This window comes from Alligator sinensis, unplaced genomic scaffold, assembly GCF_000455745.1.
Source record: "Alligator sinensis unplaced genomic scaffold, ASM45574v1 scaffold226_1, whole genome shotgun sequence".
NCBI classification, from domain to species: domain Eukaryota; kingdom Metazoa; phylum Chordata; order Crocodylia; family Alligatoridae; genus Alligator; species Alligator sinensis.
This window is the reverse complement of record NW_005842028.1, coordinates 2,607,160-2,635,087: the sequence shown is the minus strand read 5'-3', so window position 1 is coordinate 2,635,087 and position 27,928 is coordinate 2,607,160. Positions and strand designations below refer to the sequence as shown.

General features: G+C 44.9%; 1 protein-coding gene across 1 annotated transcript in view; it reads right to left on the bottom strand.

The window, feature by feature from the left end:
• LOC102372380 (BDNF/NT-3 growth factors receptor) overlaps nt 1-27,721 on the bottom strand; it is a 128,908-nt gene extending 101,187 nt beyond the window's left edge. The window contains exons 1-4 of the mRNA XM_006022305.2: nt 27,690-27,721; nt 13,213-13,287; nt 12,878-12,949; nt 2,991-3,059 (exon numbers count right to left, since the gene is read on the bottom strand). Coding sequence (XP_006022367.1) covers nt 2,991-3,059; nt 12,878-12,949; nt 13,213-13,287; nt 27,690-27,721 — 248 coding nt within the window. The remainder of the gene's footprint in view (nt 1-2,990; nt 3,060-12,877; nt 12,950-13,212; nt 13,288-27,689) is intronic.
• Between the last annotated feature and the right edge of the window lie 207 nt (nt 27,722-27,928).

Here is a 27,928-nt window from a genome sequence, read left to right as displayed (position 1 = left end):
TACTGATAAACTTAATTGCCACACTTCCTATCACTCATTCACAGTCTTTGATTCCCATAGCCCCCATCCTAAGCTGCCCTCCTTCTCTGCACAGGATCTCAACAACTTCAAAGACAGAGACAAAGGTATCAGTTTTTCCTATGGTCTTACTGAACAGATGTGTAGGGTTGTATTACCTTCTACTCCCTCAAATCCTTTCAAGACTGTCACTCCTATAAGAAACTGGCCACCTGTTACAGAGAGTGCAGGAACTGTAAGTATAGCCGATGAGCAAATTTTAGTTACTCCTTGTATGTAACAGGTAGAGAAAAGTAACTCACCATGTTAGTCTGAAGTCAGAGCAGGGTGGCACCTTACAGACTAACAGGTTCAGAAAGACATTAGATTATGTAGGTAACAGCTTACTTCATCATCTAACAGTTGCCTAGAAAATCTTATGCCTCTCTGAATGAGTTGGACTGTGAGGTGTCATTCTTCACTGCCTTCTGTTTGAATACAATTGGAGTGATTCCAGCTAGTCATGGGCAAACTTACTGCAGGTGGAAGAAGAGACTGTGTCAGGGGAGACTGAGTTATTAAAAAAAAGTGCACAGCTATCCAACAAAATGGATGTGTTTTGTAGCCAACTTATCTTTTCATCTGAATACTCAGCAATTGTCAAATTATGAAGGGAAATTTCAGTGAGTGATGTTCCCTGAGCTGTAAAGAAAATGACTATGCCACCTTAATCATCAAAAAAAAACATGTCTGAGAGCCATAATTTTAGTGCATAGGGGTTTGTGTGTTGAAATGGGAATGTGTACCAAAAGACGTTCAGGATTACAACACATACTTCCTGGCTTGTACTTCTACCTTGTCCATTTATTTCTCCAGAATCCAAATCCTGCAGAGCTCTAAAATAAAGTCCTGAAGTATGAAGTTCAAAGCCTTAGTTAAGTCTCTTTTCTTCTATTATACCTTTCAACAAAAAAACACAGAACACAGACCCTAAAAAGTTATGAGAGAAGCCAATGTGGGAATCTAGTTGTTTAGAGCTTTATACAGTAACCAGATCTCCCAGGTTTGCTATTATATGTTCTACTGACTCACTTCTCATTTTTGGTTAAATATTTAGTCTTCTCTGTTTAAGTTAACCAAACTAGGGGTGGCCAACCTGTGGCACAGAAAACAGAGCGGAAGACTGGGTAGAGAACGGAAAATAAAGCAGCCAATTGAGCAAGGGGAAATGGCTCAAAACAATTTTATATTTAAGGGAATATATTTTTCAGCAGCCAACAAGTAGGGGTGTGTAAAGTGGGCCCTATTCAATTTGGATTCGGATTCGGCCCGAATCAGGTACAGTGATTTGATCTGTTGATTTGGATCGCTGTCCCTGATTTGATTTGTCCGAATCTGAATCTGAAGATTCGATGCTGATTCAAAGAATCAGCGATTCGGACATAGGTACAGCTTTAAAAGTTTTTTCTACATACCTCAAGGTACCAGCACAGCTTGTGAGCGCTGCGATGCTCAGGTGCATGGAGCACTCCATAGGAGTGCGGGGCGGGGTGGGGGTGAGCCTCCAAAGGCTTGGTAGCAAACTAGAAAGTGGACCGGAAGTACTCCCGATCCACTTTCAGGTGTGTCAGGGAGCGTGCTGGTGGCCCCCATCTGTGCCTCCCTGGCTTGGGGATCAGCTGCAGGGGGACCCCGGGTATACCCCCCAGACCCAGGAGGCACCAGTCACTGTGCGGGGGGGGGCATGGGGGTGCCCCCAGCATGCTCCCTGGTGGACCCAGGAGTGGACTGGATGTGCTTCTGGTCCACTTCCGGGTCTGCTGCCAAGCGTGCTGGGGAGTCCCCTATGCTTGTGGGACACTCCGTGCACCCCAGCATCACAGCACTTATAAGCCCCTGCTACATTGAGGTACGCAGAAAAAACATTTAAAGCTGTCTCTATGTCTGAATCTCCGAATCTTTCCAAATCTCTCCAAATCGATTTGGAGGGTTCCAATTCAATTAGGAGAGATTAAAGGGTCCTCTGATTTGATTTGGATTCCAAATTCAGCCACTGAATTGGGCCAAATCTCCGCTGAATTGAATCAGGGACCGAAGCTTCACACAACCCTAACAACAAGCACAACTGTGTAGCCAATATATGTAAGGAAATGATAAGCAGACTTCAAATGAGTATCTCTAAGTGGTTGATGTTTCACTGACAGAGGGCATTTCAGAATTCTATATTCACAGGGTTCAGCAACCTTTTGGAGTGGCAGGCCAGGTGCTTGCAACCTGGCCACCACTATAGGATGCCAATCACCACTTCTGCCCACAGTCCTCTGCTGCTCCAATCCCCTACCTGCTCTATGTCCCTCTCCACTTATTGGGTGCTACCAAAACTATGGTGAACATCAAAAGGGAACAGCAAATTTGGAAGCAAGGGCACAGAGCAGGAGGTTTTAAGTTGCCACTTTAACATGGCCCCTTTAAATCACCAATTTAACACATCCACTTTAAATAGGTACTTCTCCCCAATTTTCTGAATCAGACCTTCACAAGCTAGATACAAGCTCTCCATGGGCTGGACCCAGACCATGGGCTGTAGATTGCCAACCCCTCTTAAATAGAAAAGCCTACAGCTCCATGTGAAATAACCTCACAACAAAACAGGCTAACAGGAAAAGGCATGTTTAAACCACATATTAATTTGTATTGCTGAGATAAGAGAACAATATGATCACGTGTTCACCAAGTATTGTATTAAATAAATACCCTTGTTAAAATAATGCAGTTATACAAAAAGAATCTCATATCTTCTAAAAAACCTCAGATGAAAATCTGGCCTCTTTAAAATCAGTGGCAAAACTCCTACTAACTTCAGGAGGTCAGGACTTCATCCCTGTGTTTGGACAGACCCTTACAGACTTCAATAAACTGAGCCCCCAGTGCCCTCAGACTGTTCCTCCATTCTAACCCACAAATACATTTCACTTAAAAGGATCAGTACTTACAAATCAGACAAACTCAGATGGCGAAAAGGCTTCTTAGATAAACTTGAAAGCTTGTTTCTGGATAAATTACTGTGAGGAAAGAAGAAAACAGTTTTAATTGACAATTAATTTAATTCAATTTAATTAGTAATGCTGGTTGTCTCATCCCCTCCTGTATCCATTGACTTCATTTGGAGATGGACTGGGCCTCATATTCTCCTGCCAGTTTGACACTGTTTTGAGGATGCTAATCTAGCACACGTCTGGAGTTAAGGGCTCAAATTCAACACTGGTAAAAATGTTCACTTCTAGCATTTTGGCCATACAGAAAAATATAGTGACTTTAATTATTTTGAAAAGAACCCATGCAAAGTCCAGTTGTTAATTATAGGCCCAAATTATCCATAAGCAAAAAGGGAGCCTCCCATGCTTTCTTTGATTCTGCAATAAACTGAATACTCACCTAAACTCTGTCCACATACTAGCACACATCCTCATCATAAGCCTTTCAGTTATTTTTATTAAATTATATGTGCAATATGCATGCACATGAAAGATCAAAAGCAAAACTGCAAAATGCTTAAAGTACAGGTTTTTTACATCAATTAAGCATTTGGTGCTTCCAATTATAAGTAACTGGAAAGTCTCCCAGTACTTGGGACACCAAAACAGTCATCTTAATCAGAAAACCTCCCTTTCCCAACCAAGGGAAACAAGGTAGCTCTATATTCTCCTCTCCCTCCCTCCAAAAATGAGGTACACATATTAACAGCATAGAGATCAGTAAGATGTAAAAATGCCAGCAGCCCAGTACAAATCAGAAGCATTAGCCAAAGAACCATATGAGGTTTTTTGTGGATTTATGAAGGCGCCATAGGGATCCATACTTAAGAAGGATATACTGAGATATTCACTTAAATCAAGGATTAAACCTGTCTATTAAGCAAAAAGTGTATAATGTCTCCTCCTAAAACTCTAGTGCTTAATCTTTGACTATAGAAGAATCTCTGAGAAAATTACAAGTTAGAACATTTTTTAAAAATGAGACCTTATGAACAATTTTTAGCCTACACTTGCTGGTTCCCTCTAGTAAAGAAATTCCTGAAATTAGACTATTGAACACTTAATCACAGGGCGATTATATACATGATTGAAGGGAGTGGGGGGGGCACTTTAATTAGAACGGCTCATATAGCCATATCCCCACACTGAAAAATGGTGGCAGGGGTGTTTTAAACTAAAGCTCAAACTTAAAGGACCCCCACCAACATTTTTCAGTGCAGGAACGTTAATACATGAGATGCTGGAATCTGCTGGAGCATGGTAACTACAACACTCCAGCAGACTTGATTAATCAAGTCTGCTCTTGATGCACTGTAATCACAGTGCCTCAGAGCAGCTTCACTGCACATGTATAGGCACCCTTATAGACTATTCCAAATATAATATACAAGCTCTTGTAAAATGGTTAGCTCAGCCTAACTGCAACTCTCACCCCTCCTCCCCGCTCCCCACCCTGCCCCAGTATAGATCTGTGTTGCATTAGCACCTTTCATTCGGTCAAGGTCAGCCTTAAGATATTTTTTGGCCAAAGTGATTTTGCCCATATTAACCAAGTTTAAAAGGTAGAGGTGTACCAATACATCAGTCCCATATCATATCAGTACCAATAGAAGGAAAATTGACATTATCGGCAATGACATTATTGGCTTTTTTTGGCTGATGTCACCAATAATGTCGCTGATAAATGTCCCATGCATGTGCGCAGCCACAGAGCATGTGACCAGGAGTGCAGAGTCTGACTGATAAATCTGTTGTGAGTGAAGGGGCGGGGAGAGAGAAGGGGCATGGGGGTGCAGATCAAGGCTCCTGTGGTGAGGGAGGGAGTGGAGCTGGCACTCAGGCAGGCACTGCACAGCCAAGGTGGGGCAGGGCAAAGGATGGAGCCACAGCTTGTCTAGGGAACACAGGGAGGGGGGGTTGATACTGCCATTGCACCACCCTCAGAGGGCATGGGGGGCGTGTGACCCCCCCAGACCTGTGTGCGGGGCAAAGGCAGGCTGCCACTGTAGGCTGGGGCTGCACTGGGCTCTTCCTGGTCGGGGGGGGGCTGGGCCAGGCTGCATTTGGGGCAGGAGGCACTGGGAAGGGAGCTATGGGAGGGGGGAACTAGAGCCACCCCAAAATTTGCAGTAGCCCCGCTCCCAGTGCCGCTGCCACCCACCTTGTACACAGCCCTGGCCCAGCCTCCAGCTGGGAAGAGCCTGGTGCCAACCCCCGCCCCATCCCGCCCCCGCCCTGCATACAGATCTGACAGCACGTGCCCCCCATGCGCTCCTGAGGTGTGTATAGTGACAGGAGCTGCCCCACACCCCCATTCATCCCCCAAAAGAGTCACAGCTCTGTCCTACACCCTGCTCCGGTTGGGCAGCACCTGCCCCTGCCTTAGGTCTGCTCCCTCCCTCACTGTGAGGGCCTCAATCTGCCCCCCCCCACACACACACACACGTCCCTTCCCCCACAACAGACTTACCAGCCAGACACTGCTTTCCAAGCTGCCAGGCCACATATTGGTAACTGGATCGTTTTTGGCTGATACGGCTCATTAAAAAAATCGGCCATCGGTATCAGCCCAAAAAATCTCGATTGGCACACCCATATTAAAAGGCATCATTTGCATCTAGGGAAGATGCTATGGTTAGCTAATCCTGACCTTTTCTCTAATGTAGATAAACTTTGTACTGGAAGGCTGACAGTCACAGGTAAATACACAAAAGTAATTAGGCTTCTAACTCCAACAGTTAGGTAGTACTGAGATCCTCATAACTCCCACTCAGCTGACACCTAACCTTCTAGGCACCTACTTTTCTACTTTTGGAGACATATACAACTACCTGTCCTGACACTGGAAAGCTGGTCCCACTTACATAATCAGCAACACCCACGTAAATTGAATACAAAATGTTTCCTTGCTGAACTGAACACATTGTACAGGTGTAAATGTGTCAATGAAATATTTGACCCATTGATTCAAGGGAAACTACCTCAAGCATAAAAAAATTGATTACTTTTATGAAACACCATTTAAAAAATCAAAAGCAACTCCCTGGGCCTGACTCTCTGCCAACTTACACTGAATTCATATAAAGTGTTCTGGATTTATATCAGTGCAAGCTAGATCAGAATCTGGCTTACTATATTAAAAACCAATAACAGAAATCCAGGACTATTCTAGGTTATGGCCTGACACATTTAGTGCTTCATGACTATTCTTTCCTTCTATGTAGTTGAAAGCCTACAGATTTCTCAAAATGACATGTAATTCAATTGAAATGATTAAGCCCTATGTTATAAATTTATTTTCTTGGGCTATATTTTGTCAGTGAATTTATTGTTATATATAATTTTTATAAACTGAGCACTTTATATTGATTACTGAAAGCTTGGCTTCAGTCCCTTTAATACACATAACAGGCCATGTAAAGACATTCATTTTCTCCTGGGAGAGCTGCAGATTTCCCAGGAGAATCCAAAAGTGTACAGATGTTCAGAATTTTTCTCCCAGAACAAAAATGGCCACTCTGGCAGAAAAATAACCTGGAAACAAACAAAGTTAAATTGCTCCCAGGAGAGCTTCTTTTGGAAGAGTAAATGTCTGTACACTTTCCTTTCTGAAATGAGCTGCAGCACAGTTCTCCAGCATCCCAGAGTGCTTTGCTCCCAGATTTCCTCCCCTCCTCCAAGAAAAAGTATGTAGCTTGGGCAGAACTCTAGTGTTCCAGCCAAACAGGGACCTGAACAAGCCTCGCTTCATAATCCCTATATTATGCTGCAGGGGACATAGGCTGAGCAGTCTGGGTCACCAATCAGGGCTGCCCTGTGCACTGTTACCATTCTGTCTCTGGGCAGACTGAGGGAGTCTGCAGAGCATGCTGAGACGTGTGTACAGGGATTCCCTAGCTATGCAGCATCAGCACTGTGAGCCTTCTGCTCCTCAAGGGCTTAGCATTCAAATGTCTATTCAGGTGTCTCCAGGCAAGTTTTTCTACCAGGAAAACAAACCCAGGAAAGCATACACAAAACAGGGTTACTAAATGGTTGGCATGAACCATGCTAGTCTTTGTGAAAGGGTAGTTTGAAGGGAATTCCTCAGTTCAATTACATGACAATACATATTGTAGCTGGCAGCCCCAACAATAACTATGCACATACACAAAACTGATAACAGAGCAAAAGGTGCAAGTCTTCAGCTATACATAAAGGTATAAGTACACTGCAGTCAAAAGTGTGACTGTATTTTTGTGTGCACACATCTAAGCTATCTTTAAACAAGCTAGTTTGGGTATGGTTAGTAGTGTGCCTATAGTAGCTTGGAGCTTAACACAGGCTACTAAACCACTCAAGCAGCTGAGTAAATATTCAAGCAATTAGCCCAAGCTAACCTCTGTGTTGCTGTGTAACAACTAAATTGTTAGCAATAAACAAGGTGGCTATTTTAATGTTATCTCAGCTGTGTCCACAAGCTGCAGCTAAAGCAGTTTCCATAGTGCAGACATAGTCAATGCTATGCTAGGGTTACCATACGTCTGGGTTTTCTCAGACATGTCCTCTTTTTTGGACCCCTGTGCTGAGTCCAGGCAGGTTTTTAAAATAAGAGCAGATGTCCAGGTTTTCTGCTCTCCTGGGCTGGCTGCTTGGGGCTGGGAGCAGCAGGCAAGGTGACTGGCTGCTGGGGGTCACATACACCCCATGTGGGCTACAGCAAGCCAGGGAGAGAGAGTGAGCGTGTGTGAGAGACTAGGTGAGCATGCAATGCAGGAGCTGCTTGGACTGGGGGAGGCAGGGGTCTGCAGGTTGGGAGTGAGGGGCACCAGTAGGGCTGGCAGGGGGGCAAGGGATGTATGTAGGGAGTGAGGGGCATCAGCAGGGCTGAGAGCGGGGCAGGGGGCTGCTGATCAGGAGTGAAGGGCATGGAGGAGGGGATGGGTGACTGTGGGTTGGGTGTCCAGGGCATTGGCAGTACCAGGGGGCAGTGAGTCAGGAGTGAGGGGTACCAGCAATGGAGGGGGGGCATGTGCTTTGTCAGTGAGGGGCAACAGAAGGGGCAGGGACAGGGGCATGGCACTGCCCCCTCCCCCCACCATTATATAACCCTAACCCTCCTCCCACCACCCGCAGTGACAGGTGTTCTTTTTTTTGGACCTGGAAATATGGTAACCCTATGCTATGCTTGACAGAATTCTGCAGGGAAGAAAGGAGGCAAAGCCATTGTTAAACTCAGTTCATGGACTCTACTCCTGATGCTTTTCTCAGTTTTTCAAACAAATGCCCATTGCCCATTTACACGGTTTAAAAAAAAATCAGAGGAATTATCCAATGCATGTTTCTAAACATGTGTTTACTAATCCAGACACAGCCACAACATTTTCCTGAGTGTAGATAGAAATTACCACTGTTAACCTTGATTTAACTTGTCTAGATTAATGCTAAATTGGGACCTGAGGGCAATCTAAGGCAGATACATCAAGATAAAAGGTGATAGCCTGCATGCATACCAGGGAAAATGCTGTAGTTAGGACAGGCTTGCTAATGCTAACAATGCATGGCTGTTCTTGGCCTCTTCTTCTAGCATACACAAGCCAACAGTACCATACTGATGGACACACTATCCTACCTAGATATATTGCATATAATGTATGCAATTATGTGCCTCCTTGGTACATAATATTAGATATGTGTATGTTTAATATTTTAGGAAATACATACTGCTTGAGGGCTTTATTCCTGTAGTCAAAAGGTATTAATACAATTCATTGGAAGTATATTAAACACAACTATTAAAATTACTTTTAGCTGTTGCTGGGCTTACAAATTACAGCACTGATAAAATAGTATTGTTTAATAGTGCATTTAATGTGACTTTTGAGTAATTTGAGTCAAGGTCAATGAGAAACCAGAATTAAACCAGCAAGGCTATTAATTACATTTAAGTGATATCTATTAAAGCATTTCATATTCTGTTGTTTATATTATTGCTGAATCATAATCATTGTACATCAGCTGTAGAAAGCCATTTGGGCTGCAGAGATTTGGCCCAGAAAAGAAGTCTATGCCTAAAGGGTTTAAACAAATGTGTGTTAATAGGTTCTTCAGAATATGATATTATTATAAGATTTATATTATAAGAATGCAGTGTTTATTATTTAATGAAGCTTTTCAATTGCATTAAAAGACTTCTCAAGTGAGAGGATTAAAGCTATAATAGTGTCATTAGGAAAATTAAAGTTCTTACAATTACATGAATCTTCTAAACATGTTTGGAGTTATGTACAAAATAGCTAGGAAAATATTGCTTTTAAATTAAACAAAATCAACCAAGTAATTTTGCTAAGATTTTTGCTGATATGGTTACACTGACCAATTTCAGCTTTTAATAAATCATAACAAAGTCATCCAAATTATAGCTAAGGCTACCAGTAAAAACAGGTATTTTGCTACTGGGAGCTTCAGAAAGCATAAAAAAGTGAACAAAGGGTGTTCAGGCATAATAAATCCAGAGGTCTGGGTCAACATATCTCCACGATAACTGTTTTGTAACTTGTAAATGCAGCAAATTTTGCTACCTAATATTTTTGGTCTTGCCTTGAATTATCCTATGCCTAGTAAAATTACACATCCTTCTTCTTTGAATCATAGGAAAGTATGGATGGAAAGAACCCCAAGAAATTGCCTAGTGCAGACCCCTACTCTGAGATCAAATCTATCTAAAACAATTGTTGGGGCTGGTTCTCTTAAATCTTGTTCTTAAAACCTCAAACAAAGGGGATCTCACAACCTCTGAGCCATGGAATAAATAGGGCAGGGTCAATGGGGAAACCTACTCAGGCACTAACTTTGTGGGAGAAGAAGGAGGACGTCTCATCTGGAGAACAGATGATTACTCTTTCTATAATATGATTTCCCTGTTTGAAGGCTTCTTCCCCTCACTCTCCTCAAACTTAAGTCTTCTTATTCCCCGAATATACTAAAACAGTTCCTTCAACCTTCCCTCACAGGTCATGGTCTTGTACAAATCTTATCATTCTTGATGCTCTCCAGATTTTCTTAATTTTGTAAATATCTTTTTTCAAGTATGGTACCTACCCCAAATTAGACACAAATAATCAAGGTCTCACCAGCAGATTATGTAACTCCTGTGTCCTACATACAACACTTCTCTGTCTACCTCCCAGACTGCGAAGGCATACCTGTTATTGTTTGCAGCCTGGGTAGCTACAGGCTCCAGATGATGTTCAGGACCAAGGTAATGAAGGCAGGAGGCTCTAGGGTCCCAGCAGCTATGGGCTCTGGCTGCTCAGGTATGAAGGAGGAGCCAGGGGCTGGAGCCAGAGAAGGTCTAGGGTCCTGGCAGCTTTGGAGAAAGGTGTCCAACCAGCCAAGGAGTTAAGCCTCTCACCTGCCCGCATTCTATAGGCACTACCATATGCCATTCTGAATAAAGATATAAAGCCCTGTACTTTGTAACTCTGGGGGTACCTTCTTGCTTTCACCTCCTGGCTCCTTCCCCCTCTATTTGCCAGAGGCTATAGCTGCTGGGACCTTGTGGGGTGGGCAAAATACAGCCCACGGGCCAGATCTAGCCCACAGAGGGACTTTGTCTGGCCCACAGCAGGTCCCTCAGTCCGGCCTAGACCAGGCACTGCCTGACCCGTGGTGCATCCTGCTGTCCCTAGGTGCGCAGCAGGGCTGAGGCAGCTTCGCAGCTGGACTGCATTTCTAGACAAACCAAGCAGCAGCAGCTCCTTCCAGCTGCCACTGGCCCCAGCCCCATGGTACTGGTGGGGACCCATGTGCACAGACTCGACCCCAGCCTGAACTGCACCCACTCAGGACTTTCCCTGACCACAACAGACCAGCTCTGGACCAGCCAGAACCTGCACACACAGCCCCGACCCTGGCTTATCCCATGCCTTCTCCAGACCACCCACCCATGCTGAGCAGCAACAGTGGCCGGGCATAAGCCACTGCTAGGTTTACAGGAAAATAAGCCACCTCCCCCTCACCACTACTGGGTCCTTCTTGTTGCAGCCACCTGGAGTCCATGCCCAGGCTGCTGTGCAGCTCCTCTCAGCTGCTATTGCCACCACCTCTAGGCCACCCAGTGCAACAGCAGTGGCAATGAAAAGGAACCGAAGGGTAGCCCGGGCATGGAGTCTGGGTGGCTGCAGCAAGAAGGGCCCAGCAGTGGCAAGGAGGTGGCTGCTCTCTGGCCAGTGACCAGAGGCCACCAATGCTGCTGCCACTGCTCAACATAGGCAGGAGGTCTGAAGCAGGCACAAGTGGGCTGGGGTCGGGGCTGTGCATGCAGGTTCCAGCTGGTCCAAAGCTGGTCTACTCTGGCCAGAGCAAGACCAGAGTAGGCACAGGGCGGGCCAGGGTCAGGGCTGGGGTTGTGCACTCAGCTGCTGTTGGGCACTGGTGACAGTGGACCAGGGCTGCTGGCTGCTGGTGGGAGGACCTACAGGGTACACTGGCTCTGGGCTGTTAAGGGGAGGGATGGGGATTGCTGACCAGCCCATAATAGCTCCCCAGAACTGCCTATGTGGCCAATGGACCCAAATAATTGCCCACACCACCTTACAGCCTATCTTCTCCCACTCTGCACACTCAGAGCTTTTATAGCTGTTGCAGCAGCAATGTAGCTATATCTGTTCCAGCTCCCCTTCCCTCTGTTCTAGTGCCCAGGGCTCCTGCCCCAGTCACCCATCTATAGTTATGCTGCTGAATATCTGCTCCTTTTGCAATAGCATCATCTTGTTAACTCATGTTGAGCTGAGACCACTATTAGTTCTGGATATTTTCCAGCAATATTACTACCTTGCCAGCCATTCCATATTTTATATTTGGATATTTGATTTCTCCTTCCTAATTGTAGTACTTTGCATTTGTCTTGATTGAATTTAATCTTTTATCATTATTCATAAGAAACTAGAATTTAATTACTATAGTCAGACAGGAAAAGACAGCATAAACCCAGTTCTCCTTCTAGATGGTATTTCCATTACTTTCCAATTGGTCACAGACTGGCATGCCTGTTTTATTAATGGCTAGGTATTGTAGCTACATTAAGCTTGTAAAGTCTGTGTCATATTTTTAGTGGTTGGTCTACATAAGGGATAATGCCCCACTACTGTTCTAGAAAACTGGACTTTTTAAAAATTACTATCAATTTCTTCCTCTTAGAGTATATTCTCCTTAGAAAGCATCCTTCTGCCATAGTACTTAGGTGTGACTCCAAATTAGCAGTCCTATCCCATCACACAAAGAACTCATTAAGGATCATCAAGTTCCTGTTTATCATTAGAGAGGTGCTTAAGTCTATTTGATTGTGGCATAACATAAGCACATGGCTAGAGTTAAGCAGTTGCTGAAGATGGATGGACTTAAACCTATGTTTGAATGACTTCCTAAATCAGGGTCCCTGTGAAGTGCTAAGTCCCTGTGCGCCACACCACTTTGCAGGACTGGATCCAAATCCTTAGTGGGAAAAGCAGGAGTGACCTCTGCTTGGCATTTCTCAAACTGAGAGACACCTACTTTTGAGAGGGCCATAGAAGCAAACCAACAGAAAATGGAAGCTAAGGTAGTCAATTTTCTAAGTAGCTTTCCACAAAAGACTCTGGACAATTCAGCTTTTGCCAATTCCAGAGTGGAAATGATCCACCAAAAAAATAAATAAATAAATAAACAGCCAACCCCGCTAACCATTTGCACTAAATTAAGTTCCACTTTCCCTTACACATCTTTCTCTGTAAAGCCTTTTATCCCAAGAGAATGGTAAGAAAGGTAAGTGTAAGACCAAGCACTGGGAAGTTTGGAGATAAAAGACATGAAATGTTTTCACTCACATGTACTGCAGATTGATGTTTTTCAGAAATGCCTGACGAGAAACGAACTTTAAGCCTGAATCCACCACGGTTCTATGAAAACGTATAAAATTAGAAGAGTTAGCGTTGTTCAGTAACAATAGCATGAAACAGTAATGGCAAGAATAAGATTTGGAATGATTTAGACAAACTTAAATTGCAAGTGCTTTAGGGCAACAAGCATCTTTTTTCAAACATATGTGTACAGTGTATAACACAAAAATAGGCTCTGCTCCCTTACTGGTGCCTCTAAACACCACTGTATGAGAAATACTAAATATTAATGATAAATAAAAATAAATATACTAAATACTCACAGGTTTCTCAATCCAATGTAAAGTCCAACTTCATTGTCATTTATACTTTCTAACTTCCGCTGGTTTGCAATGTAACTATAGAAGAAAACGAGACAGAGGAAGCAGGTTACAAAAGCTTTGCTATCTGTGCCTGTTATTTAGTATTTCAGCATTCAACACTGAGCTCTGGTTCTTCTGTTTATAAAGTAAACAATTCAGGCTGGAATCCTATTACCTTTTGTGCACTTAAATGGCACTTACCCAACCACAGAAATGGCATTTCTGGCGCAAAGTTTGTGATTCTATTCCCTGTGCAGTTTAGACACGTAAGTATATCCATGTATAGAAGGCACAGAAAGCAGGATATGCACTGGCCAGGCAGCTATGAGGTTACATACACATGTACACTGCCATTAAGGAGAAGAGTCCTCCCATGTTTCAGCAGTAATAGCTGGAGAGTTTGCCCAGGAAGCAGAAGACCTAGCCTCTATGCCTCCCTTACCCAGAGGGGGTCAAAACTTGTATCTTGCTGACTTTCAATCTGACTGTTTTTAAGCCACACCACAAATTAGGTGCTATCCCAGGCCTTTTCCAGTGCTACTTTTGAAGCTGAGCCACTTCCCCTTGCCTTTAATAGTTGCTGGATAAAATGGACTATGAATCCTCACTGAATGTTTCACTGGTATTATATCTCCCCACTTTGAAGGCACAGTAGATATATACCTTTCCAGACTAACTAAATAAGACACATATATATAAAGAGAGAGCACACAAGCTTTCATGAACCTAAGTTCACTTCATCAGGAAGGATAGCACAGAGTATATACTGGTATATCTCCCCACTCTGCCAGTCTGTACTCAACCAAGACAATTAATCTTCTTTTACCTGCCAGTCTGATCTAGGGGAGGTTTGCAGGAAGCCTATGGGCAAGATCTCAGCATGACCCTGACTCTTTGGTGAGCTTTCAATCAATAATTATCACTGATAGAAATGAAGAGGGGCAGGAGCCCACGAACATACATATGGAGACAGGAAAAGCAGGAACCATAAAAGACTCAGAATGAGAATAATTTACACAAATTTAGACTAGCTAAACATCAAGCCTTCAGAGCTATAAACACTACATAGACTTCTATACATCTCTAAACACCACATAATCAAACACATTTATAAACAAAATGTACATCAGAAATCCCAGTTCTAAACAGAAAAGCATTCTTCCATTTAACCAGCCCCTCCAACCATAAGAATTTGGAGCACACTGACACGGCTTAATGTTCTTTGGAAATATATTTTATTACATCTGAATCTAAGTCAATATAAATCAGTTTAACTCTACTGAAGTAAACTGATTTACACCAGCAAAGGATCTGGCTTTAAATGCACAAAAGTATTATCTACCAGTGTATCTGCATTATAGAAGTAAATACAAGGGATGATTTTTTTCTGCTTGGGTATGTAAAATAGGGTCAGACATATTTCACCCTATCTTTCATCCCATTGTGCCTTTGGAGAAGAGCAAGATTTGTATTATCTTACTGCTAGTGTTCACTTCTCCAAAGGACACAAGCTAGGGCCCCTGGCAAATAATACAGATAGGAGGAAAGGAGCTGCCACAATTGTATGTGAGTCTAGAAACAGACATTGCCAACGGAAGCTGATCTACTTCACTGGGTGAAACACATTGCCTGTTGTCCCTCCCATTGATGCTGCAGGACAACAGGTGACATGATCTCCCAGGGCTTGAGAGGCCTGGTCCTGTGCAGCCTGGGAATTCCCATGCAGGTCCTGCGAGTGCCTGCTTCACTTTTTACCATTTACAAGATGTGTCCTGGGGGGACACACCAGAGAGATCCCAGGGGAGCATTTTGGTAAGTGGGGAAACCCCAACTTTCCCCACTTACAAGACACACCCTGGAAATCCCAGGGCATGTCTCAATAAGCAGGGGAAACCAGACAGGCACTCCTGGGGCTTGAAGGGCCCAGTCCTGTGCAGGAATTCCTAGAGTACATATGATAGGGCCCTTCAAATTTCTGGAGCACTTGCCTGGGGCAGCAGGAGAGTATGGGCAGCTCCAAGTGCCATAAAGTAAAAAGACAGCCATCACTAAATAGCACAAATTGATAATCAGGGCCACAAATTGTGGGTATTTATGGTGTGACAAGGAGTTTGCTTGTCCTTTGTGCTGTCACAAGAAATTTTCTGGAGGCACAAAGTTAATGTCTGTTTCTACCCTGGGAACCTTAGGACAAATTCTGGCAGAACTAGTCAGAATTATTCTTAACACATCCACTGCAATGCACCCTGTCTGTGCACTACATCCTTAATAAGAAGCATTATGGAAATGAAAGAAATTGCACAGTGCTACAAAAAAGACAGTGGTAGCTTACCAAAAATAGGTCCTCTTGACCTTTTATCATTTGCTTAACACCACTTTGTTAGATTAAATTCTTATAGCCGTTTCACGGCAGGAAGATATAGGTATAGTGACTGTGGCTTGCTTTCTTTGAGGGGAAGTATACAAAATATTCCTTTGCTTAATTTAAAGAGAGGCTTGAAATAAAACACATTCTCTAACTGAAGACTATTTTTAATTTCTTCACAATTGCTCCACCTTGATGTTACTTATCATGAAACATTAATACTCCTAATGGCTCTGACTTTCAGTAAGTGATGTTGAGGAATGCAATGTGCTTGCTGGTGTTGTCTCCTTTTTTTCCAAATTGAACATTTTTATTATAACCTTTGAGAAAGCCAGTCATGAGTCAGAATGTCTAAGTCATATTAAGGGGTTGGAAGCTCCTACTTGCACAGAACAGCAGAGAATAACAATCTTGAGTGCTGGTTTGTAATTAACCAATCAGATCACATATGCCAATTTATGCCTTAACAGTCAATGGTGACGTCCCTAGATTGTTCCTATAACAAACAGATTTTTCCAGACCTCTAATTTCCTCTTCCCACAGGCATAATGTGGCCTATTAATACTGATAAAGGCATTCAGAATCTCACATCTGGGCTAGGGACAGGAATTACGCATAAACCGACATAAGTGATGGAAAACCAGTTCAAATCTGTAACACAACAGAAGTTCAGTGCACATAAACCACTTTCAAAATGGCCAAAACCAGTTTAAGATAAACCTGGATGGATGTAGTATCAGACTTAACTGATTTAGGTTAAATCAGTTTATTGAACTTCTGTCCCAGATCTCCTCCAGCTTCAAATTAACTCTCAGTCCTCTAGGATCCCAAGATGTTTTACATATGGCTGCATTTCCAGAAGCAAAAGTGAATGTCTGTTCACTTGTTTATCAGTTCAGTCTAGACAACTTAGACTGATGTGTGAAGATTGAATTGATTTAGCCTCAGGCTTTTTGACTGTATTGTTACTGACTATCTATTTCAGTGGGGGCCACCCTTTTTGGTAGGCATGCCAAAAATTAGCTCTGACCCCTACCCAACTGCCACTCCAATCCCATTCTCCTGTCCAATCTGCTGGTCTGCTTTCTCTTCCCCCCCCTGTGCTCCCTGCCTGATCTGATGCTCTGCTTTCTGCCCTTTCTGCTGCTATGTTGCCTGTCCGCACCCAACCCCGCATCTGCCTGTACCACTTGTGGCATGTGCTGCCAGTTAACTACCTCTGACCTATTTAAGTCCCCATCAAGCTGTTCTCTTCAACACCATTCAAAATGTAAATAGTATAGACCATCTCATATGCTAATAACACTATTAATGTAACATTTTGGTATCATTTTTAAATCCTATATTCAAAAGAGTCATTCCTGTATCAAAGGTCTTCAAGGTAAAAAGCCTTGGAAGAGGTTTGTAGAAAAATCAATAGAATCATTTTAATGTGGTGTGGGAATAAAAAGAATTTGCTTTTCATGCTTTAAAACAAATTTGAATCTTTTCTGTCTGAATAGCTCCAAAAACACTTTATTCTAAAACTTCAAATTTGCCATGTCCATATACATTTCCTAAGTCTGAAAACCTTTGGTTAGATGAACTATATTTCCTTAATTTATTTCATGTACTCTTATTTTTTTCTCAGAAAAATCTAATTCAAGTTATACCACTCTGTGGGCATGTCTACACACATTCCTAAGGCGTCATTGTTACTGCACCATCTTTTAGTACTTCCCTTTGGAAGTACTTTTGGAAGTACTAAAGGATGGCACAGTAACAGCCCATACTGCACCATGCTGGTGGTGCAGTTATTTTTACCCCCTAAGTCACCATAGAAATGCACTATAACAAGGGAGCGTGTTGCTATGGCAATGTAGCTGCAGTGTCAATGTTTGTATCTGCAGATGCTATGTCGCTGTAGTGTGTTGCTATGGCAACACAGTGTCACGTGTAGATACGCCCAGTTTGGAGCTCTAAGGATACTGTCAAACACCAATAGTGCACTAATATTAACTACTTAAGGTGTATTTCAGTAGTTCTATTTATGGAAAACATTTTCTAATGCTTAAAAAATGTCAGTTGTGTATACAGCCTTAGTTCATACTGGTGAGGAAAAGTTTTGAAAATGAATGAACAAACATGCTCTGGAAAACAGCAGTGAAGTGTTTCTGGGATTTGGGGGAATGTTTACCCCAATGTTAATTTTTGTCTCCATATCTCTGGGGAGAACAGCAGAAGGGTTACTTGCACAGTTACTAGATAAACCTCACCATAGAGTGGCAGGTCAATTATGTTCCTAGTTTCTGACAAAAGAGCACATTAGCACTAGAACTATACAAAATATTCACAATTAAAATACGCACATCTCCACAGTGTTGTATTTTGCTACACACTCGAAAGCTGAGCTAGGTTCATCAGAGAGTTGTAAATCTTTTCAGCACCTCTGGGCTGATTTATGATTGTGCATCAAAATCTTGCAAAATTTGCAGACTTCATACAATGTCAGTTGAAACTTGGCAGTTCCAAATGAGTTTCTTTTGGACTGCCATTCATACCAAATGCAAAGCAAAACTCAGAAGGTGAGAGTAAAATATCCGCCTAGACACCGCATATCAAAACCACCAATTTTCAAGCAGATCTATGCCCTCTGCACTCAAGGGCTTGAAAATGTTCCAATACCATGACAATGGGCATTTTATAAATATCTAAATGGACGGAGAGCAGGTCTTCTACAAATATACAATACAATGTATTTCAATAACTGTTTTCAGTTGATAGCAGTCACTCATCATCGGAACCAGAATTCACCTCATCAACCACTTTAGCTGCCAAGAAAAAAAGTACCCTGTCCCACCAGAATATTTTATCATCCAAAAGTGAGAGGCATGCTAAGCTCCCACAGGACCACAATAGACATGCTTTAACTAATCTATTTCATGCAAAGGTGATCAGATCTTACATAATGGGGCATGAACACCTCATGCCTCTCGAGGCTGGGGGGGCACAGCGACTGCCCGCAGGCGGCGGTGACAGTGGCAGCGGCAAGGGTGTAGCAGTGGTAAGCGGGGACTGCCCGCAGGTACCTGAAGCAGTGTTGGTGGCGGGGGAGTGTGGCAAGCCCTGACTGGTGATCAGCGACCACCCACAGACACCGCTGGCGGTGTTGGCATTGTGGGGAGGTGGGGTGGTGAGGTGCCAGTGGTGCCCAGTCTCAGGGTGTGCACCACCGATCTCAGCGGGTGCACATGCACATGTGTGCACCCCCTACGTGTCACCAATGTAATGGGGGAACAGTATAAGAAACTATTGAGAGAGCCAAAATTGTTTTCTAGGCACTCTTTGCATACATATTCCTGGATGTCAGAATATTACACCTTCTGAAAATTAACATGTTGTTAATATCTCTGCAAACCATCTGCAAGAAGTGATAATAGCTTAAAAGCAGCAGTCAACAAATTCTGCTGTAATATAAATATTGGCCAAAATGTTCAAATGTGCTCTGTTGTGCTTAGACATGTACCTTTAGGACTGCTGTGTATGCTTGGTAAGGGACTCTGCGTCTCCTTGTGGCTTTGAGGAAAATTGCTTTATTCTATAAACCAGAGGCGGGCATTTATTTTGGCTGGAGAGCCACTTAACAAGGTTTGGTGAGCTGTCAAGGGCCGCATGGGTAGCCCCGCCCCTTGACAGTTGTCCCGGCCCCAGTTCCCATCTTGGGATCAAAAGTTCCCCCCCCAACCTCTGATCTTTGCTACCGGAAGTCCCTCTCCTTGCCCCCAGAAGTACTCCTTTTGGGAAGAGGTGTTTGCCATCTTGGAACTGGAAAAAAACCCAAATCATATACTAAAAAACAAACATCTATTATAACGTATTGTATTTCAAAAAATGTCCTTATTTGTCCTTATTTACATGTGTTTTCATAGTATACACAGAGGGGATCACAAAATGGCTCAAAATAAAGTCTTACTCTTGTATATTGTGTATGGGGTGTGGTCGGGGGGCTGGATGGGTGTGCTGAGTTGAGGGGAGGTGTATGTGTACTGCGTGTACTACACCCTCGCTATGGAAGCCAATGGGCCCCTGTGGCAGCAGCAGCAGGGCCCGGGCTGCAGGGTGCAGAATACACGAGCTTCTGGGGCCGCTGCCTCCAAGTCCCAGGATTAGCATCATTTCACTATACAGGGGAGAAGGGATGCTTATAAAAGAGCTGGTCCAGAGGAGACCACACGTGTGCGAGCAAGCCAGCGGGTGTACCTCCAACCCCACAATAGCCTGGGGCCTGCGCATTCTGTGTCAGTTCCCTGCCATTGCCTACACAGCTCAGCCCCAGCCTGGCCTGCACCGACTTCGGACTCACCACAGCCAGAGTGAGCAGACTAGCCAGAACCCACATACACAGCCCCAACCGCAGCCTGCCCATGCCTTCTCTGCACTGTCTACCCATGCTGAGCAGCAGCAGTGGCTGGGCAGAAGCTGCTGCTCTGACCAGGGGAAAAGCAGCCCTTCCACCTCATCGTTGCCAGGCAATTCTTGCTTCAGCTGCCCAGAGCCTGCACCACCCTGAAGCTCCTCTCTGCTGTCAGGACTGCCACATCTGGCCCTCCATGCAGGGCAGCGGCAACAGTGTAGAGGCACCACAGGGTAGCCTGAGTGTGGGCTGCAGGTAGCTGCAACAAGAACTGCCTGGCAGCAGTGAGGAAGAGAAGCCACTTTTCCCCCCACACTGAGCAGTAACTTTCGCCTTGCTGCCACCACTGCTTAGTGTGAGCAGGCAGTAGGGAGCAGATGGGTGGGCCAGCAGCAGCCGGAGGGAGCCACCAGGCACCTGGGCTGCAGTCCAGAAAGGCAATCCAGCTAGAAAGGCAGTCCAACTGTACAGCCATCCAAGCCCCACTTCATGCCCAGGGTGGCAGGATGCACCACAGGCTGGACAACACTTGGGCCAGGTAGGACCAGGAGACCCGTGGGTTGGATGCAGCCCGTGGGCCATATTTTGCCCACCCCTGGTATATATTATTACAAATGAAATAATGGTTGAAGCTAGGACCCTGGACTGGCAGTTTTATTTAGAAAGAGGGTGTCAAAGACACTGCCCGTGGCCAGATCCAGCTTGCAAGGTGTCTGGAAGAGCCAGGAATTCAGGCACTGGGCCTGCTGCTGAAATTCAGGTTACAGAGCATAGAGCTTGTTCCAGCAGTGGGGCGAGTGACGGCTGTGTTAATCCCTGCAGCTCTGTGATGCCATTTGCCCCCTTAATAATTTGGGTCTGAATCTTGCCCACAAATAGCTTCACAGCTCAGTTCCAGCCAACAAGGAACTCTGTGGTCCAGATCTGGCCCAGGAAGAGCCAAGGGAAGAACATTCACCATTACAGCATGATGGGTGGTGGTACACTGGCTGACACAGCATCTAAATGGGACCTGGGGGTCACGATTGACCAGAATATGAACATGAGCCAACAGTGTGATGAGGTTGCCAGCAGGGCAAATAGAACTCTGCCGTGCATCAACTGATGTGTTGCCAATAAATCCAGGGAGGTGCTTCTGCCTCTCTATTTGGCATTGGTGAGGCCACAGCTGGAGTACTGTTTCCAGTTCTGGGCACAACACTTCAGAAAGGATATGGATAAGCTCGAGAGGGTTCAAAGAAAGACCACCCATATGTTTAGGGCCCTGAAGGATAGGCCCTCTGAGGAGAAACTCCAGGAACTGGGCCTGTTCAGTCTGAGTAAAAAAAGACTGAGAGGTGACTTGACAGCTGCCTACAAGTACGTTATGGGTGAGCATCAAGATCTAGGGGACTAACTCTTCAGGAAGGCACCTCAAGGGAGGACGAGAACCAATGGGCACAAGCTAATAGAGGGAAAATTTAGGCTGGACATAAGAGAAATTTTTTTTTCCATAAGAGTTACCAGAATCTGGAACATACTCCTAGCATAGGTGGTGCAGTCGCCATCCTTGGAAGTGTTCAACACAAGGCTAGATAAGCACCTTGTTGAGCTCGTTTGAGCCCAATAACTTCCTGCCCATGGCAGGGGACCACACTCGATGATCTTGCAGTTCCCTTCTGGTCCTTCAATTCTATGATACCCTGATTGAGAGCATGGTTATGAACAATGTATAGCAGGGTAAAGCCCTACTCCTGTTTCATGCATGTCAGCTACACTTTAATAAGTGTGCTCACTTACCCTTTGGCAAGAGGAAAATACCCATGGCAAATTGCCCTTTTCCACTGATATTTAAATTATTATGGATCAACCTTCACTTGCCCTGGGGAAAGAGCATGCATACAGGCAGTTAACCTGGAGTAGGTAACATACAGTAACACATGGTACTTTTTTTGCATGGCTAATTATTTGTTTCAATGTCAGTGGGGCACACCTACAAAAGATGCTTAATGCACAGTAGACTAATTCTACTGCTCATTAGCACATCACAGCAAAAGCTGTGCTAATGTGCAGTAGAATTAGTCTACTGAGCATTAAGCATCACAAAAAGACTATGCGCCTTTGCTACTGCACATTTAGTTAGTACCTCATATTAGAGATACTAAACTTAATACACAGTAGCAACGGTGTATTAATGCATGAGTGGACATGCCCAGCATGATATGTACACATCTAAAAACACACTGGGATTTAAACTGCCAGTACTGTGTATGCACAACCCTTAAAGCTAGGGACAGAAGTGATACATAAACTGGTTTAAGTGATCAGAAAGCAATTTAAACCTGTAACAGAACATAAGTTCAGTGCATATAAACCAGTTTCAAAATGGCTGAAACTGGTTTAAGATAAACCTAGTTGACTGTAGTATCAGATTTAACTGACCTGGGTCAAACCAATCTATGCAGCTTCTGTCCCAGACCCCTTCCTGGTTTAAGTTAAACCAGAGTCCCTCAGCAAACAGGGAATGACCTGCAGCCCTGGGTGGGGCTGTGCTGTCTGCTCCAGATAGCAGGGTTGGCCCCCACCCCTCTGCTCTCACAGGCCTGGAATGCTTATTGCCCCCCCGTGCCGAGGAGACTGGGATCTGCCTAACCCCAGGGGGGTCTTCCTAACTCCCCATGGGGAGACAGGGATATAGCAGCCCCTGTCAGGCATTTGTCCCCTTGCTGCTCGAGTGGTAGCGGGGGGGCATGGCCAGCACCCTCCACAGCCTGAAGCAAATGGGAAGAGGAAGGGAGATTTAATCTTCCCCTCTGTCCTCTGTTCCACCGGCAGGGTCGGCCTGGCCAGGGCAGAGCAGCCGCTGTCAGGCACTTCCCACCTCCCCACTCCAGCGGCAGGGGTAGCAGCACGGCCAGAGCCGGCTGGCATGGCCCCACCATCCACCTGCCTCACCTGCAGGTGGGGCTGTAGCTGCAGGGCTGAGCTGGGCTGGCCTGTGTGTGCTACTGAGGGCAGACACAGAGGGGCCAGCCTAGGCTGGGCCACAGGAGCCAAGCCCTTCCCAGCAGGCTATAGCTTGGGCTGGGGCTATGGGAGCTGTGTGGCCAGATTGTTCCTGGCTTCCAATGCCCAGGCCAGGCAGAGCTGTCATGGAACCACAGACAGCTGGGAAGGGCTCCATGACAGCCCCACCTGTCCTGGGCACAGGGAGCTGGAAGCAATCTGGCCACAGAGCTGCCGTGGCCCCAGCCCAAGCTGCACATCCACTGGCCAGCCCCGGCTGGCCCTTCTGGGTTCACCCTCAGCAGCGCTCAAAGGGGCTTGGTTGAGCCCTCCAGCCCTAGCTGCAGCCACAGCCGCAGCTCCAGACCCAGGTGAATAGCAGGGCCATGCCGGCCAGCTCTGGCCCAGCTCCTTGCCACGCAAGCAGGAGCAGGAGGGAAAAGCCAAGCAGACCCCAGCTGGGGTCCCCATGCCCAGAGACAGGAGAGTTTAATCCCCACCCCTGCCCCGCTTCACCTGAAGAGCTGCCCCACCTGGTGTCTGGCCTCAGGGACAAGCCTGGCAAGGGCCGCTTCCCTCCTCCCCCTGCAGAAACACCCCAGCTGGGGTTCCTACAGGCTGGGGGGAGGGGTGTTAAATGCCCCCCATCATACTTAGCCCCTGTGGGGGACTGGTCATGCCCCCTAGGGGATGTTGAGGAAGGGAAGGGAAGGGAAGGGAAGGGAAGGGAAGGCTGCTCTAGTGCCCCCAGCTTCTAGCCTGAGATTCAGGCTCTGGCTTTTTGAATGTCTGACCCTAGCCCAGAAGTTCAAAAAGTGTGTGTCAGCAATCCTTCCCCTTCTTTTCTGCAAAGTCAGCAGACCAGCCTAAAATCATTCAAATTTCTTTTTTTTTCAAACACATTCTTTAGCTTGTTTTCTTTAAATCAGTCCCAAGGGGTTGCATCAATTACAGCATCAGTACCTCAACACTCGGGTGAATGGTGGCTAAAAGCACCCTACTGCAGGAGTTCTCAGAATTGTACTTAGAACAGTACTAACATGTATTGATTCTCCCTATTGCCTGAAGAAGGGTGTTTGTATCTGAAAGCTTGCAAAGAACATTTCTTCCAACTATTTAGCTCGTCTAATAAAAGATATCACATCTACTCAAAGAACTTTGTCTGCTATATCGTAACAACTTTTAATCCCAACTGGTTTGGGCTAAATTCAAAGTAGTGACCTACAGATGAAAGGTACTACAATGCATTTATGAGTAGGCTTGGAGGCACCCAGGTGCAATAAGTAAGGGCTGATGTTATCATTTCAACACTGAAACTTGCTAGTTTGGAAAGGTATTCAATAAATCAAATATTGGAGTTTATCCCAACAGCACACTCTCTGGACACACATACAAAACACCTGCATATTACTCTAAGTTGCAAACAAACTAAGTAATTACACTGCATTATTAAAGTGACAGTTCCAATTACACAGACAATAAAAAAATTCAGCAGTAATGCAAATATCAGCACAATATCCAGATTTTTACCTCTGTTCACATTTTGCAGTACAAGAATCACTCCAGAAATGCTACTGATACCAAATGCAAAGCAAAACTGAGAAGCTGTGTGTAAAAAATATCTGCCTGGACACTGCATATCAAAACTTCCACATTTCAAACAGATCTATACCCCCTGCACTCAAAGGTTTGGAAAATGCTCCAATACCATGACAATGGGCATTATGTGAATAAATATCCTTATCTTTTACAAATATACAAGCTTGATCCTCCTCCAATGTATTTAAAGATCTTCCAAAGTGTGTTCACTAACCCTTATGTTTAAGGCTTGAATCCACAACCTTCAGATTCACAGCACTCACCTTTTCCACTTCAGCTCAGGGGGGCACGCTCACTGGCTTGCTCAGGCGCATGTGGCCTCCTCTCAACCAGCTCTTTTGCAAGCATCACTTCTCCCCTGCACAGCAAAGTGACACTAATCCCGGGGCTTGGAAGCAGCAGCCCCAGGAGCTTGTGTATACCACACCCTGCAACCCAGGCCCTGCAGCCACCACTGCCAACACAGGGCCCACTGGCTTCCATTGCAATGGTGGGGGGGAGGGGGAAGTATGGCAGCCCAGGCATCTCCAGTCACTAAAAGAAGACAGAGCAGAGGCTTCAGTAACCAGAGCCGTGGGTGCTACAAGCCCCCGCCAGCAGCAGCCACAGTCCTAGGGTTGAGTGTGCCCATCTGCTCTGCACTGCATGTAGGGAGGGCTGTCACCCCAGGGCGCACACGCACATGGGTGTGTGCGCATGTGCGTGTCCCACATACACCCCAACATACCCACACAGGCTCCCCCACAAACTCCACAACCACACCCTTCCCCATACACAATCATACCCCGCACAAACACCATGCCCACCCATACCCTGCTCACATACCCACATCCCCCTACAGCACACACGCATGCCCCACACACACACATACAGCCCCCCCAACAACACCCCACACACAATACACAAAAAGTAAGACTTTATTTTGAGCTATTTTGCGATCACCTCTGTATACACTATGCAAACACATGTAAATAAGGACCATAATATTTTTTTAAATAAAATATGTTATAATAGTTTTTTGATTTTTAGTATATGATTTGGCTTTTTTCTGGTTCCAAAATGACAAACCCCTCTTCCCAAAAGGAGTACTTCTGGGGGCAAGGGGAGGGACTTCCAGTGGCAAAGGTTGGGGCGGTACTTCCGATCCCAAGATGGCAACTAGGGCTGGGGCAACTCATGTGGCCCTCAACAGCTCACCCAACTTTATTAAGCAGCCCTTCGGCCAAAATAATTGCCCACCCCCGCTCTAAAGGTATGTCCACACCACACTTTGCAGTGCCATAAAGAGATGCTGGAGCTATCCAATATGCCAGACATCCTAAAATGTGTGATTTACTAGTTTGAGTACCTCTATACATCTCTGTGTTGTCCCATGTAGACATCCCCTAAATATGGTATACCTGCTTTAGAGCAGGGGTCAGCAACCTATGGCCCACAGAGCCAGAGCACTTTGGCAGCATTCCAATGATAAAATGCTTTGCCTGTGCTGCAGCCAGGTGTTGGGGGGCTTTGCCTGTGCTGTGGCTGGAAGGTGGAGAGATGCAGCAGAGGTAGCATATAGGCCACATCCTAGTGCTCGCCTGCCTTAGACCTGATCTGGGTCATTCTGGTCCATGTGAAAAAGTTGCTGACCATTGCTATAGAGGGCCAGAGGGCCAGAGCTGATTACAAAAGCACCTTATTCAACATAATCTGAAAGGTTGTATAACAAACAGGAAGAAACTTGTGTTGGCTAGAGTGTTAGGTTCCATCCCCAGCTCTGCCTGAAGGTCATGACGCTGTGCAAACTCTCAGTCATCTCCTATACAAAACTGGTGAATTGGTAGTTACCCCCCACCAGCATCTGAAACTTTGGCAAAGAATGAGGTCTGTGAGAGGCATTGAAGTATTAAAAGCAGATGCTAGAACTCTTCATGAGTTGTGGGAGAACTGGCAGCTTCCAGAGGATACAGCTGAAGAATTTGCCCCTTACCCCCATCAATATTATTCTGAGTACACAGCCTGATGAACTCATTTCCAGGACTTGGCTCCATATTGTTAAACTCCGCAGTCTCAATTATAGTCTCAGAAACACGTGGGAAACTGACAGCAGAATCTGACCCCAGATTTACTCTCTTCAATGCTTTTGGCAAGAGTACAGTCTTAAGCTGTTAACAGTTATCTGTAAATGAGTTTAAGCAATCTAACTTTTTTTTTTTAATCCATTAAACTTTGTTTCCTGATCATTAACCTGCACTCAGGACTAACTAAGAGAAATATGGGACAGTGGGACAAAGATGGAAGAGGAGATTTAAATTGATAAAACTAAATAGGGCTTTCAAATAGTATCATCTGACCAATGAAAGCTGAATGGAAGGAAAGGTCATTGAAGCTAATACAGTGGACTGAGACTCAGGAAATCTGGCTTCAGTTTTTGGCTCTGCCATAGGCTCCCTTGGTGGCCTGGAACAAGATCCTTACGTCTCAATCCTACTGGCACTTATGTGCACAATTCCCATGTAATATGCGAGTAATCCCATTGATTCTAGTGGGAATCCTCCCATATGTAATACAGGACCATTAATCTTGCTCTATAGTTGCACCTAGAAAATGGGGTTAATGAAACTACTTTCCTTTACAGAGGGATCATATAAGTATAAAGTTTCATGTTACAGCAGGAACAGAATGACCACTGAGATGGAAGCCCAAGCCTGCAGCCCATTTCTGTGTGGATGAACTCTGAAGTCTGCACTGTCCTCCTGACCACAGAAATTTACCTTCATGATATCAGATGCAGGAACTAGGCCCTGATCATGTAGGAGAAAATGCCAGTTTGTCAAAATGTTTTATTTTGCCATACTATTACACCATGAGACTAGGGCTGATAAAGCAATATTATGCACTTCATCAGGTTAAAAATATATATATTCAGTTACTCTTTCCTTTGGATTCTCTAAAGCGTTTTTTATTTCTACAAAGAAGAACACACAAACAACTCACCACAAAGTAAAGTAGGGTGTGACTTGACTAGATGCTAGTTATGTTGTACCCATGTGCCCACACTTAAATGAACACTAACCAGTAGAAGTTTTCACTGAATGTACACACAATACTTACCACAGAATAGCTGGTGCTTGGTCAAGCCCCATCTTGTGTTCGGTCCAGTACTTTTCAACATCTTTATTAACAGTTTGGATGTGGGGGTGAAGAGCTCACTGGCCAAGTTCGTGGATGACACCAAGTTATGGGGAAGTGTGGTCATGCTTAAAGATAGGCTACAGTTACAGGCAGACCTAGACAGGGTAGCAAGTTGGGTGGATTGGAACCTGATGAAGTTCAACGTTGAGAAATGTAAA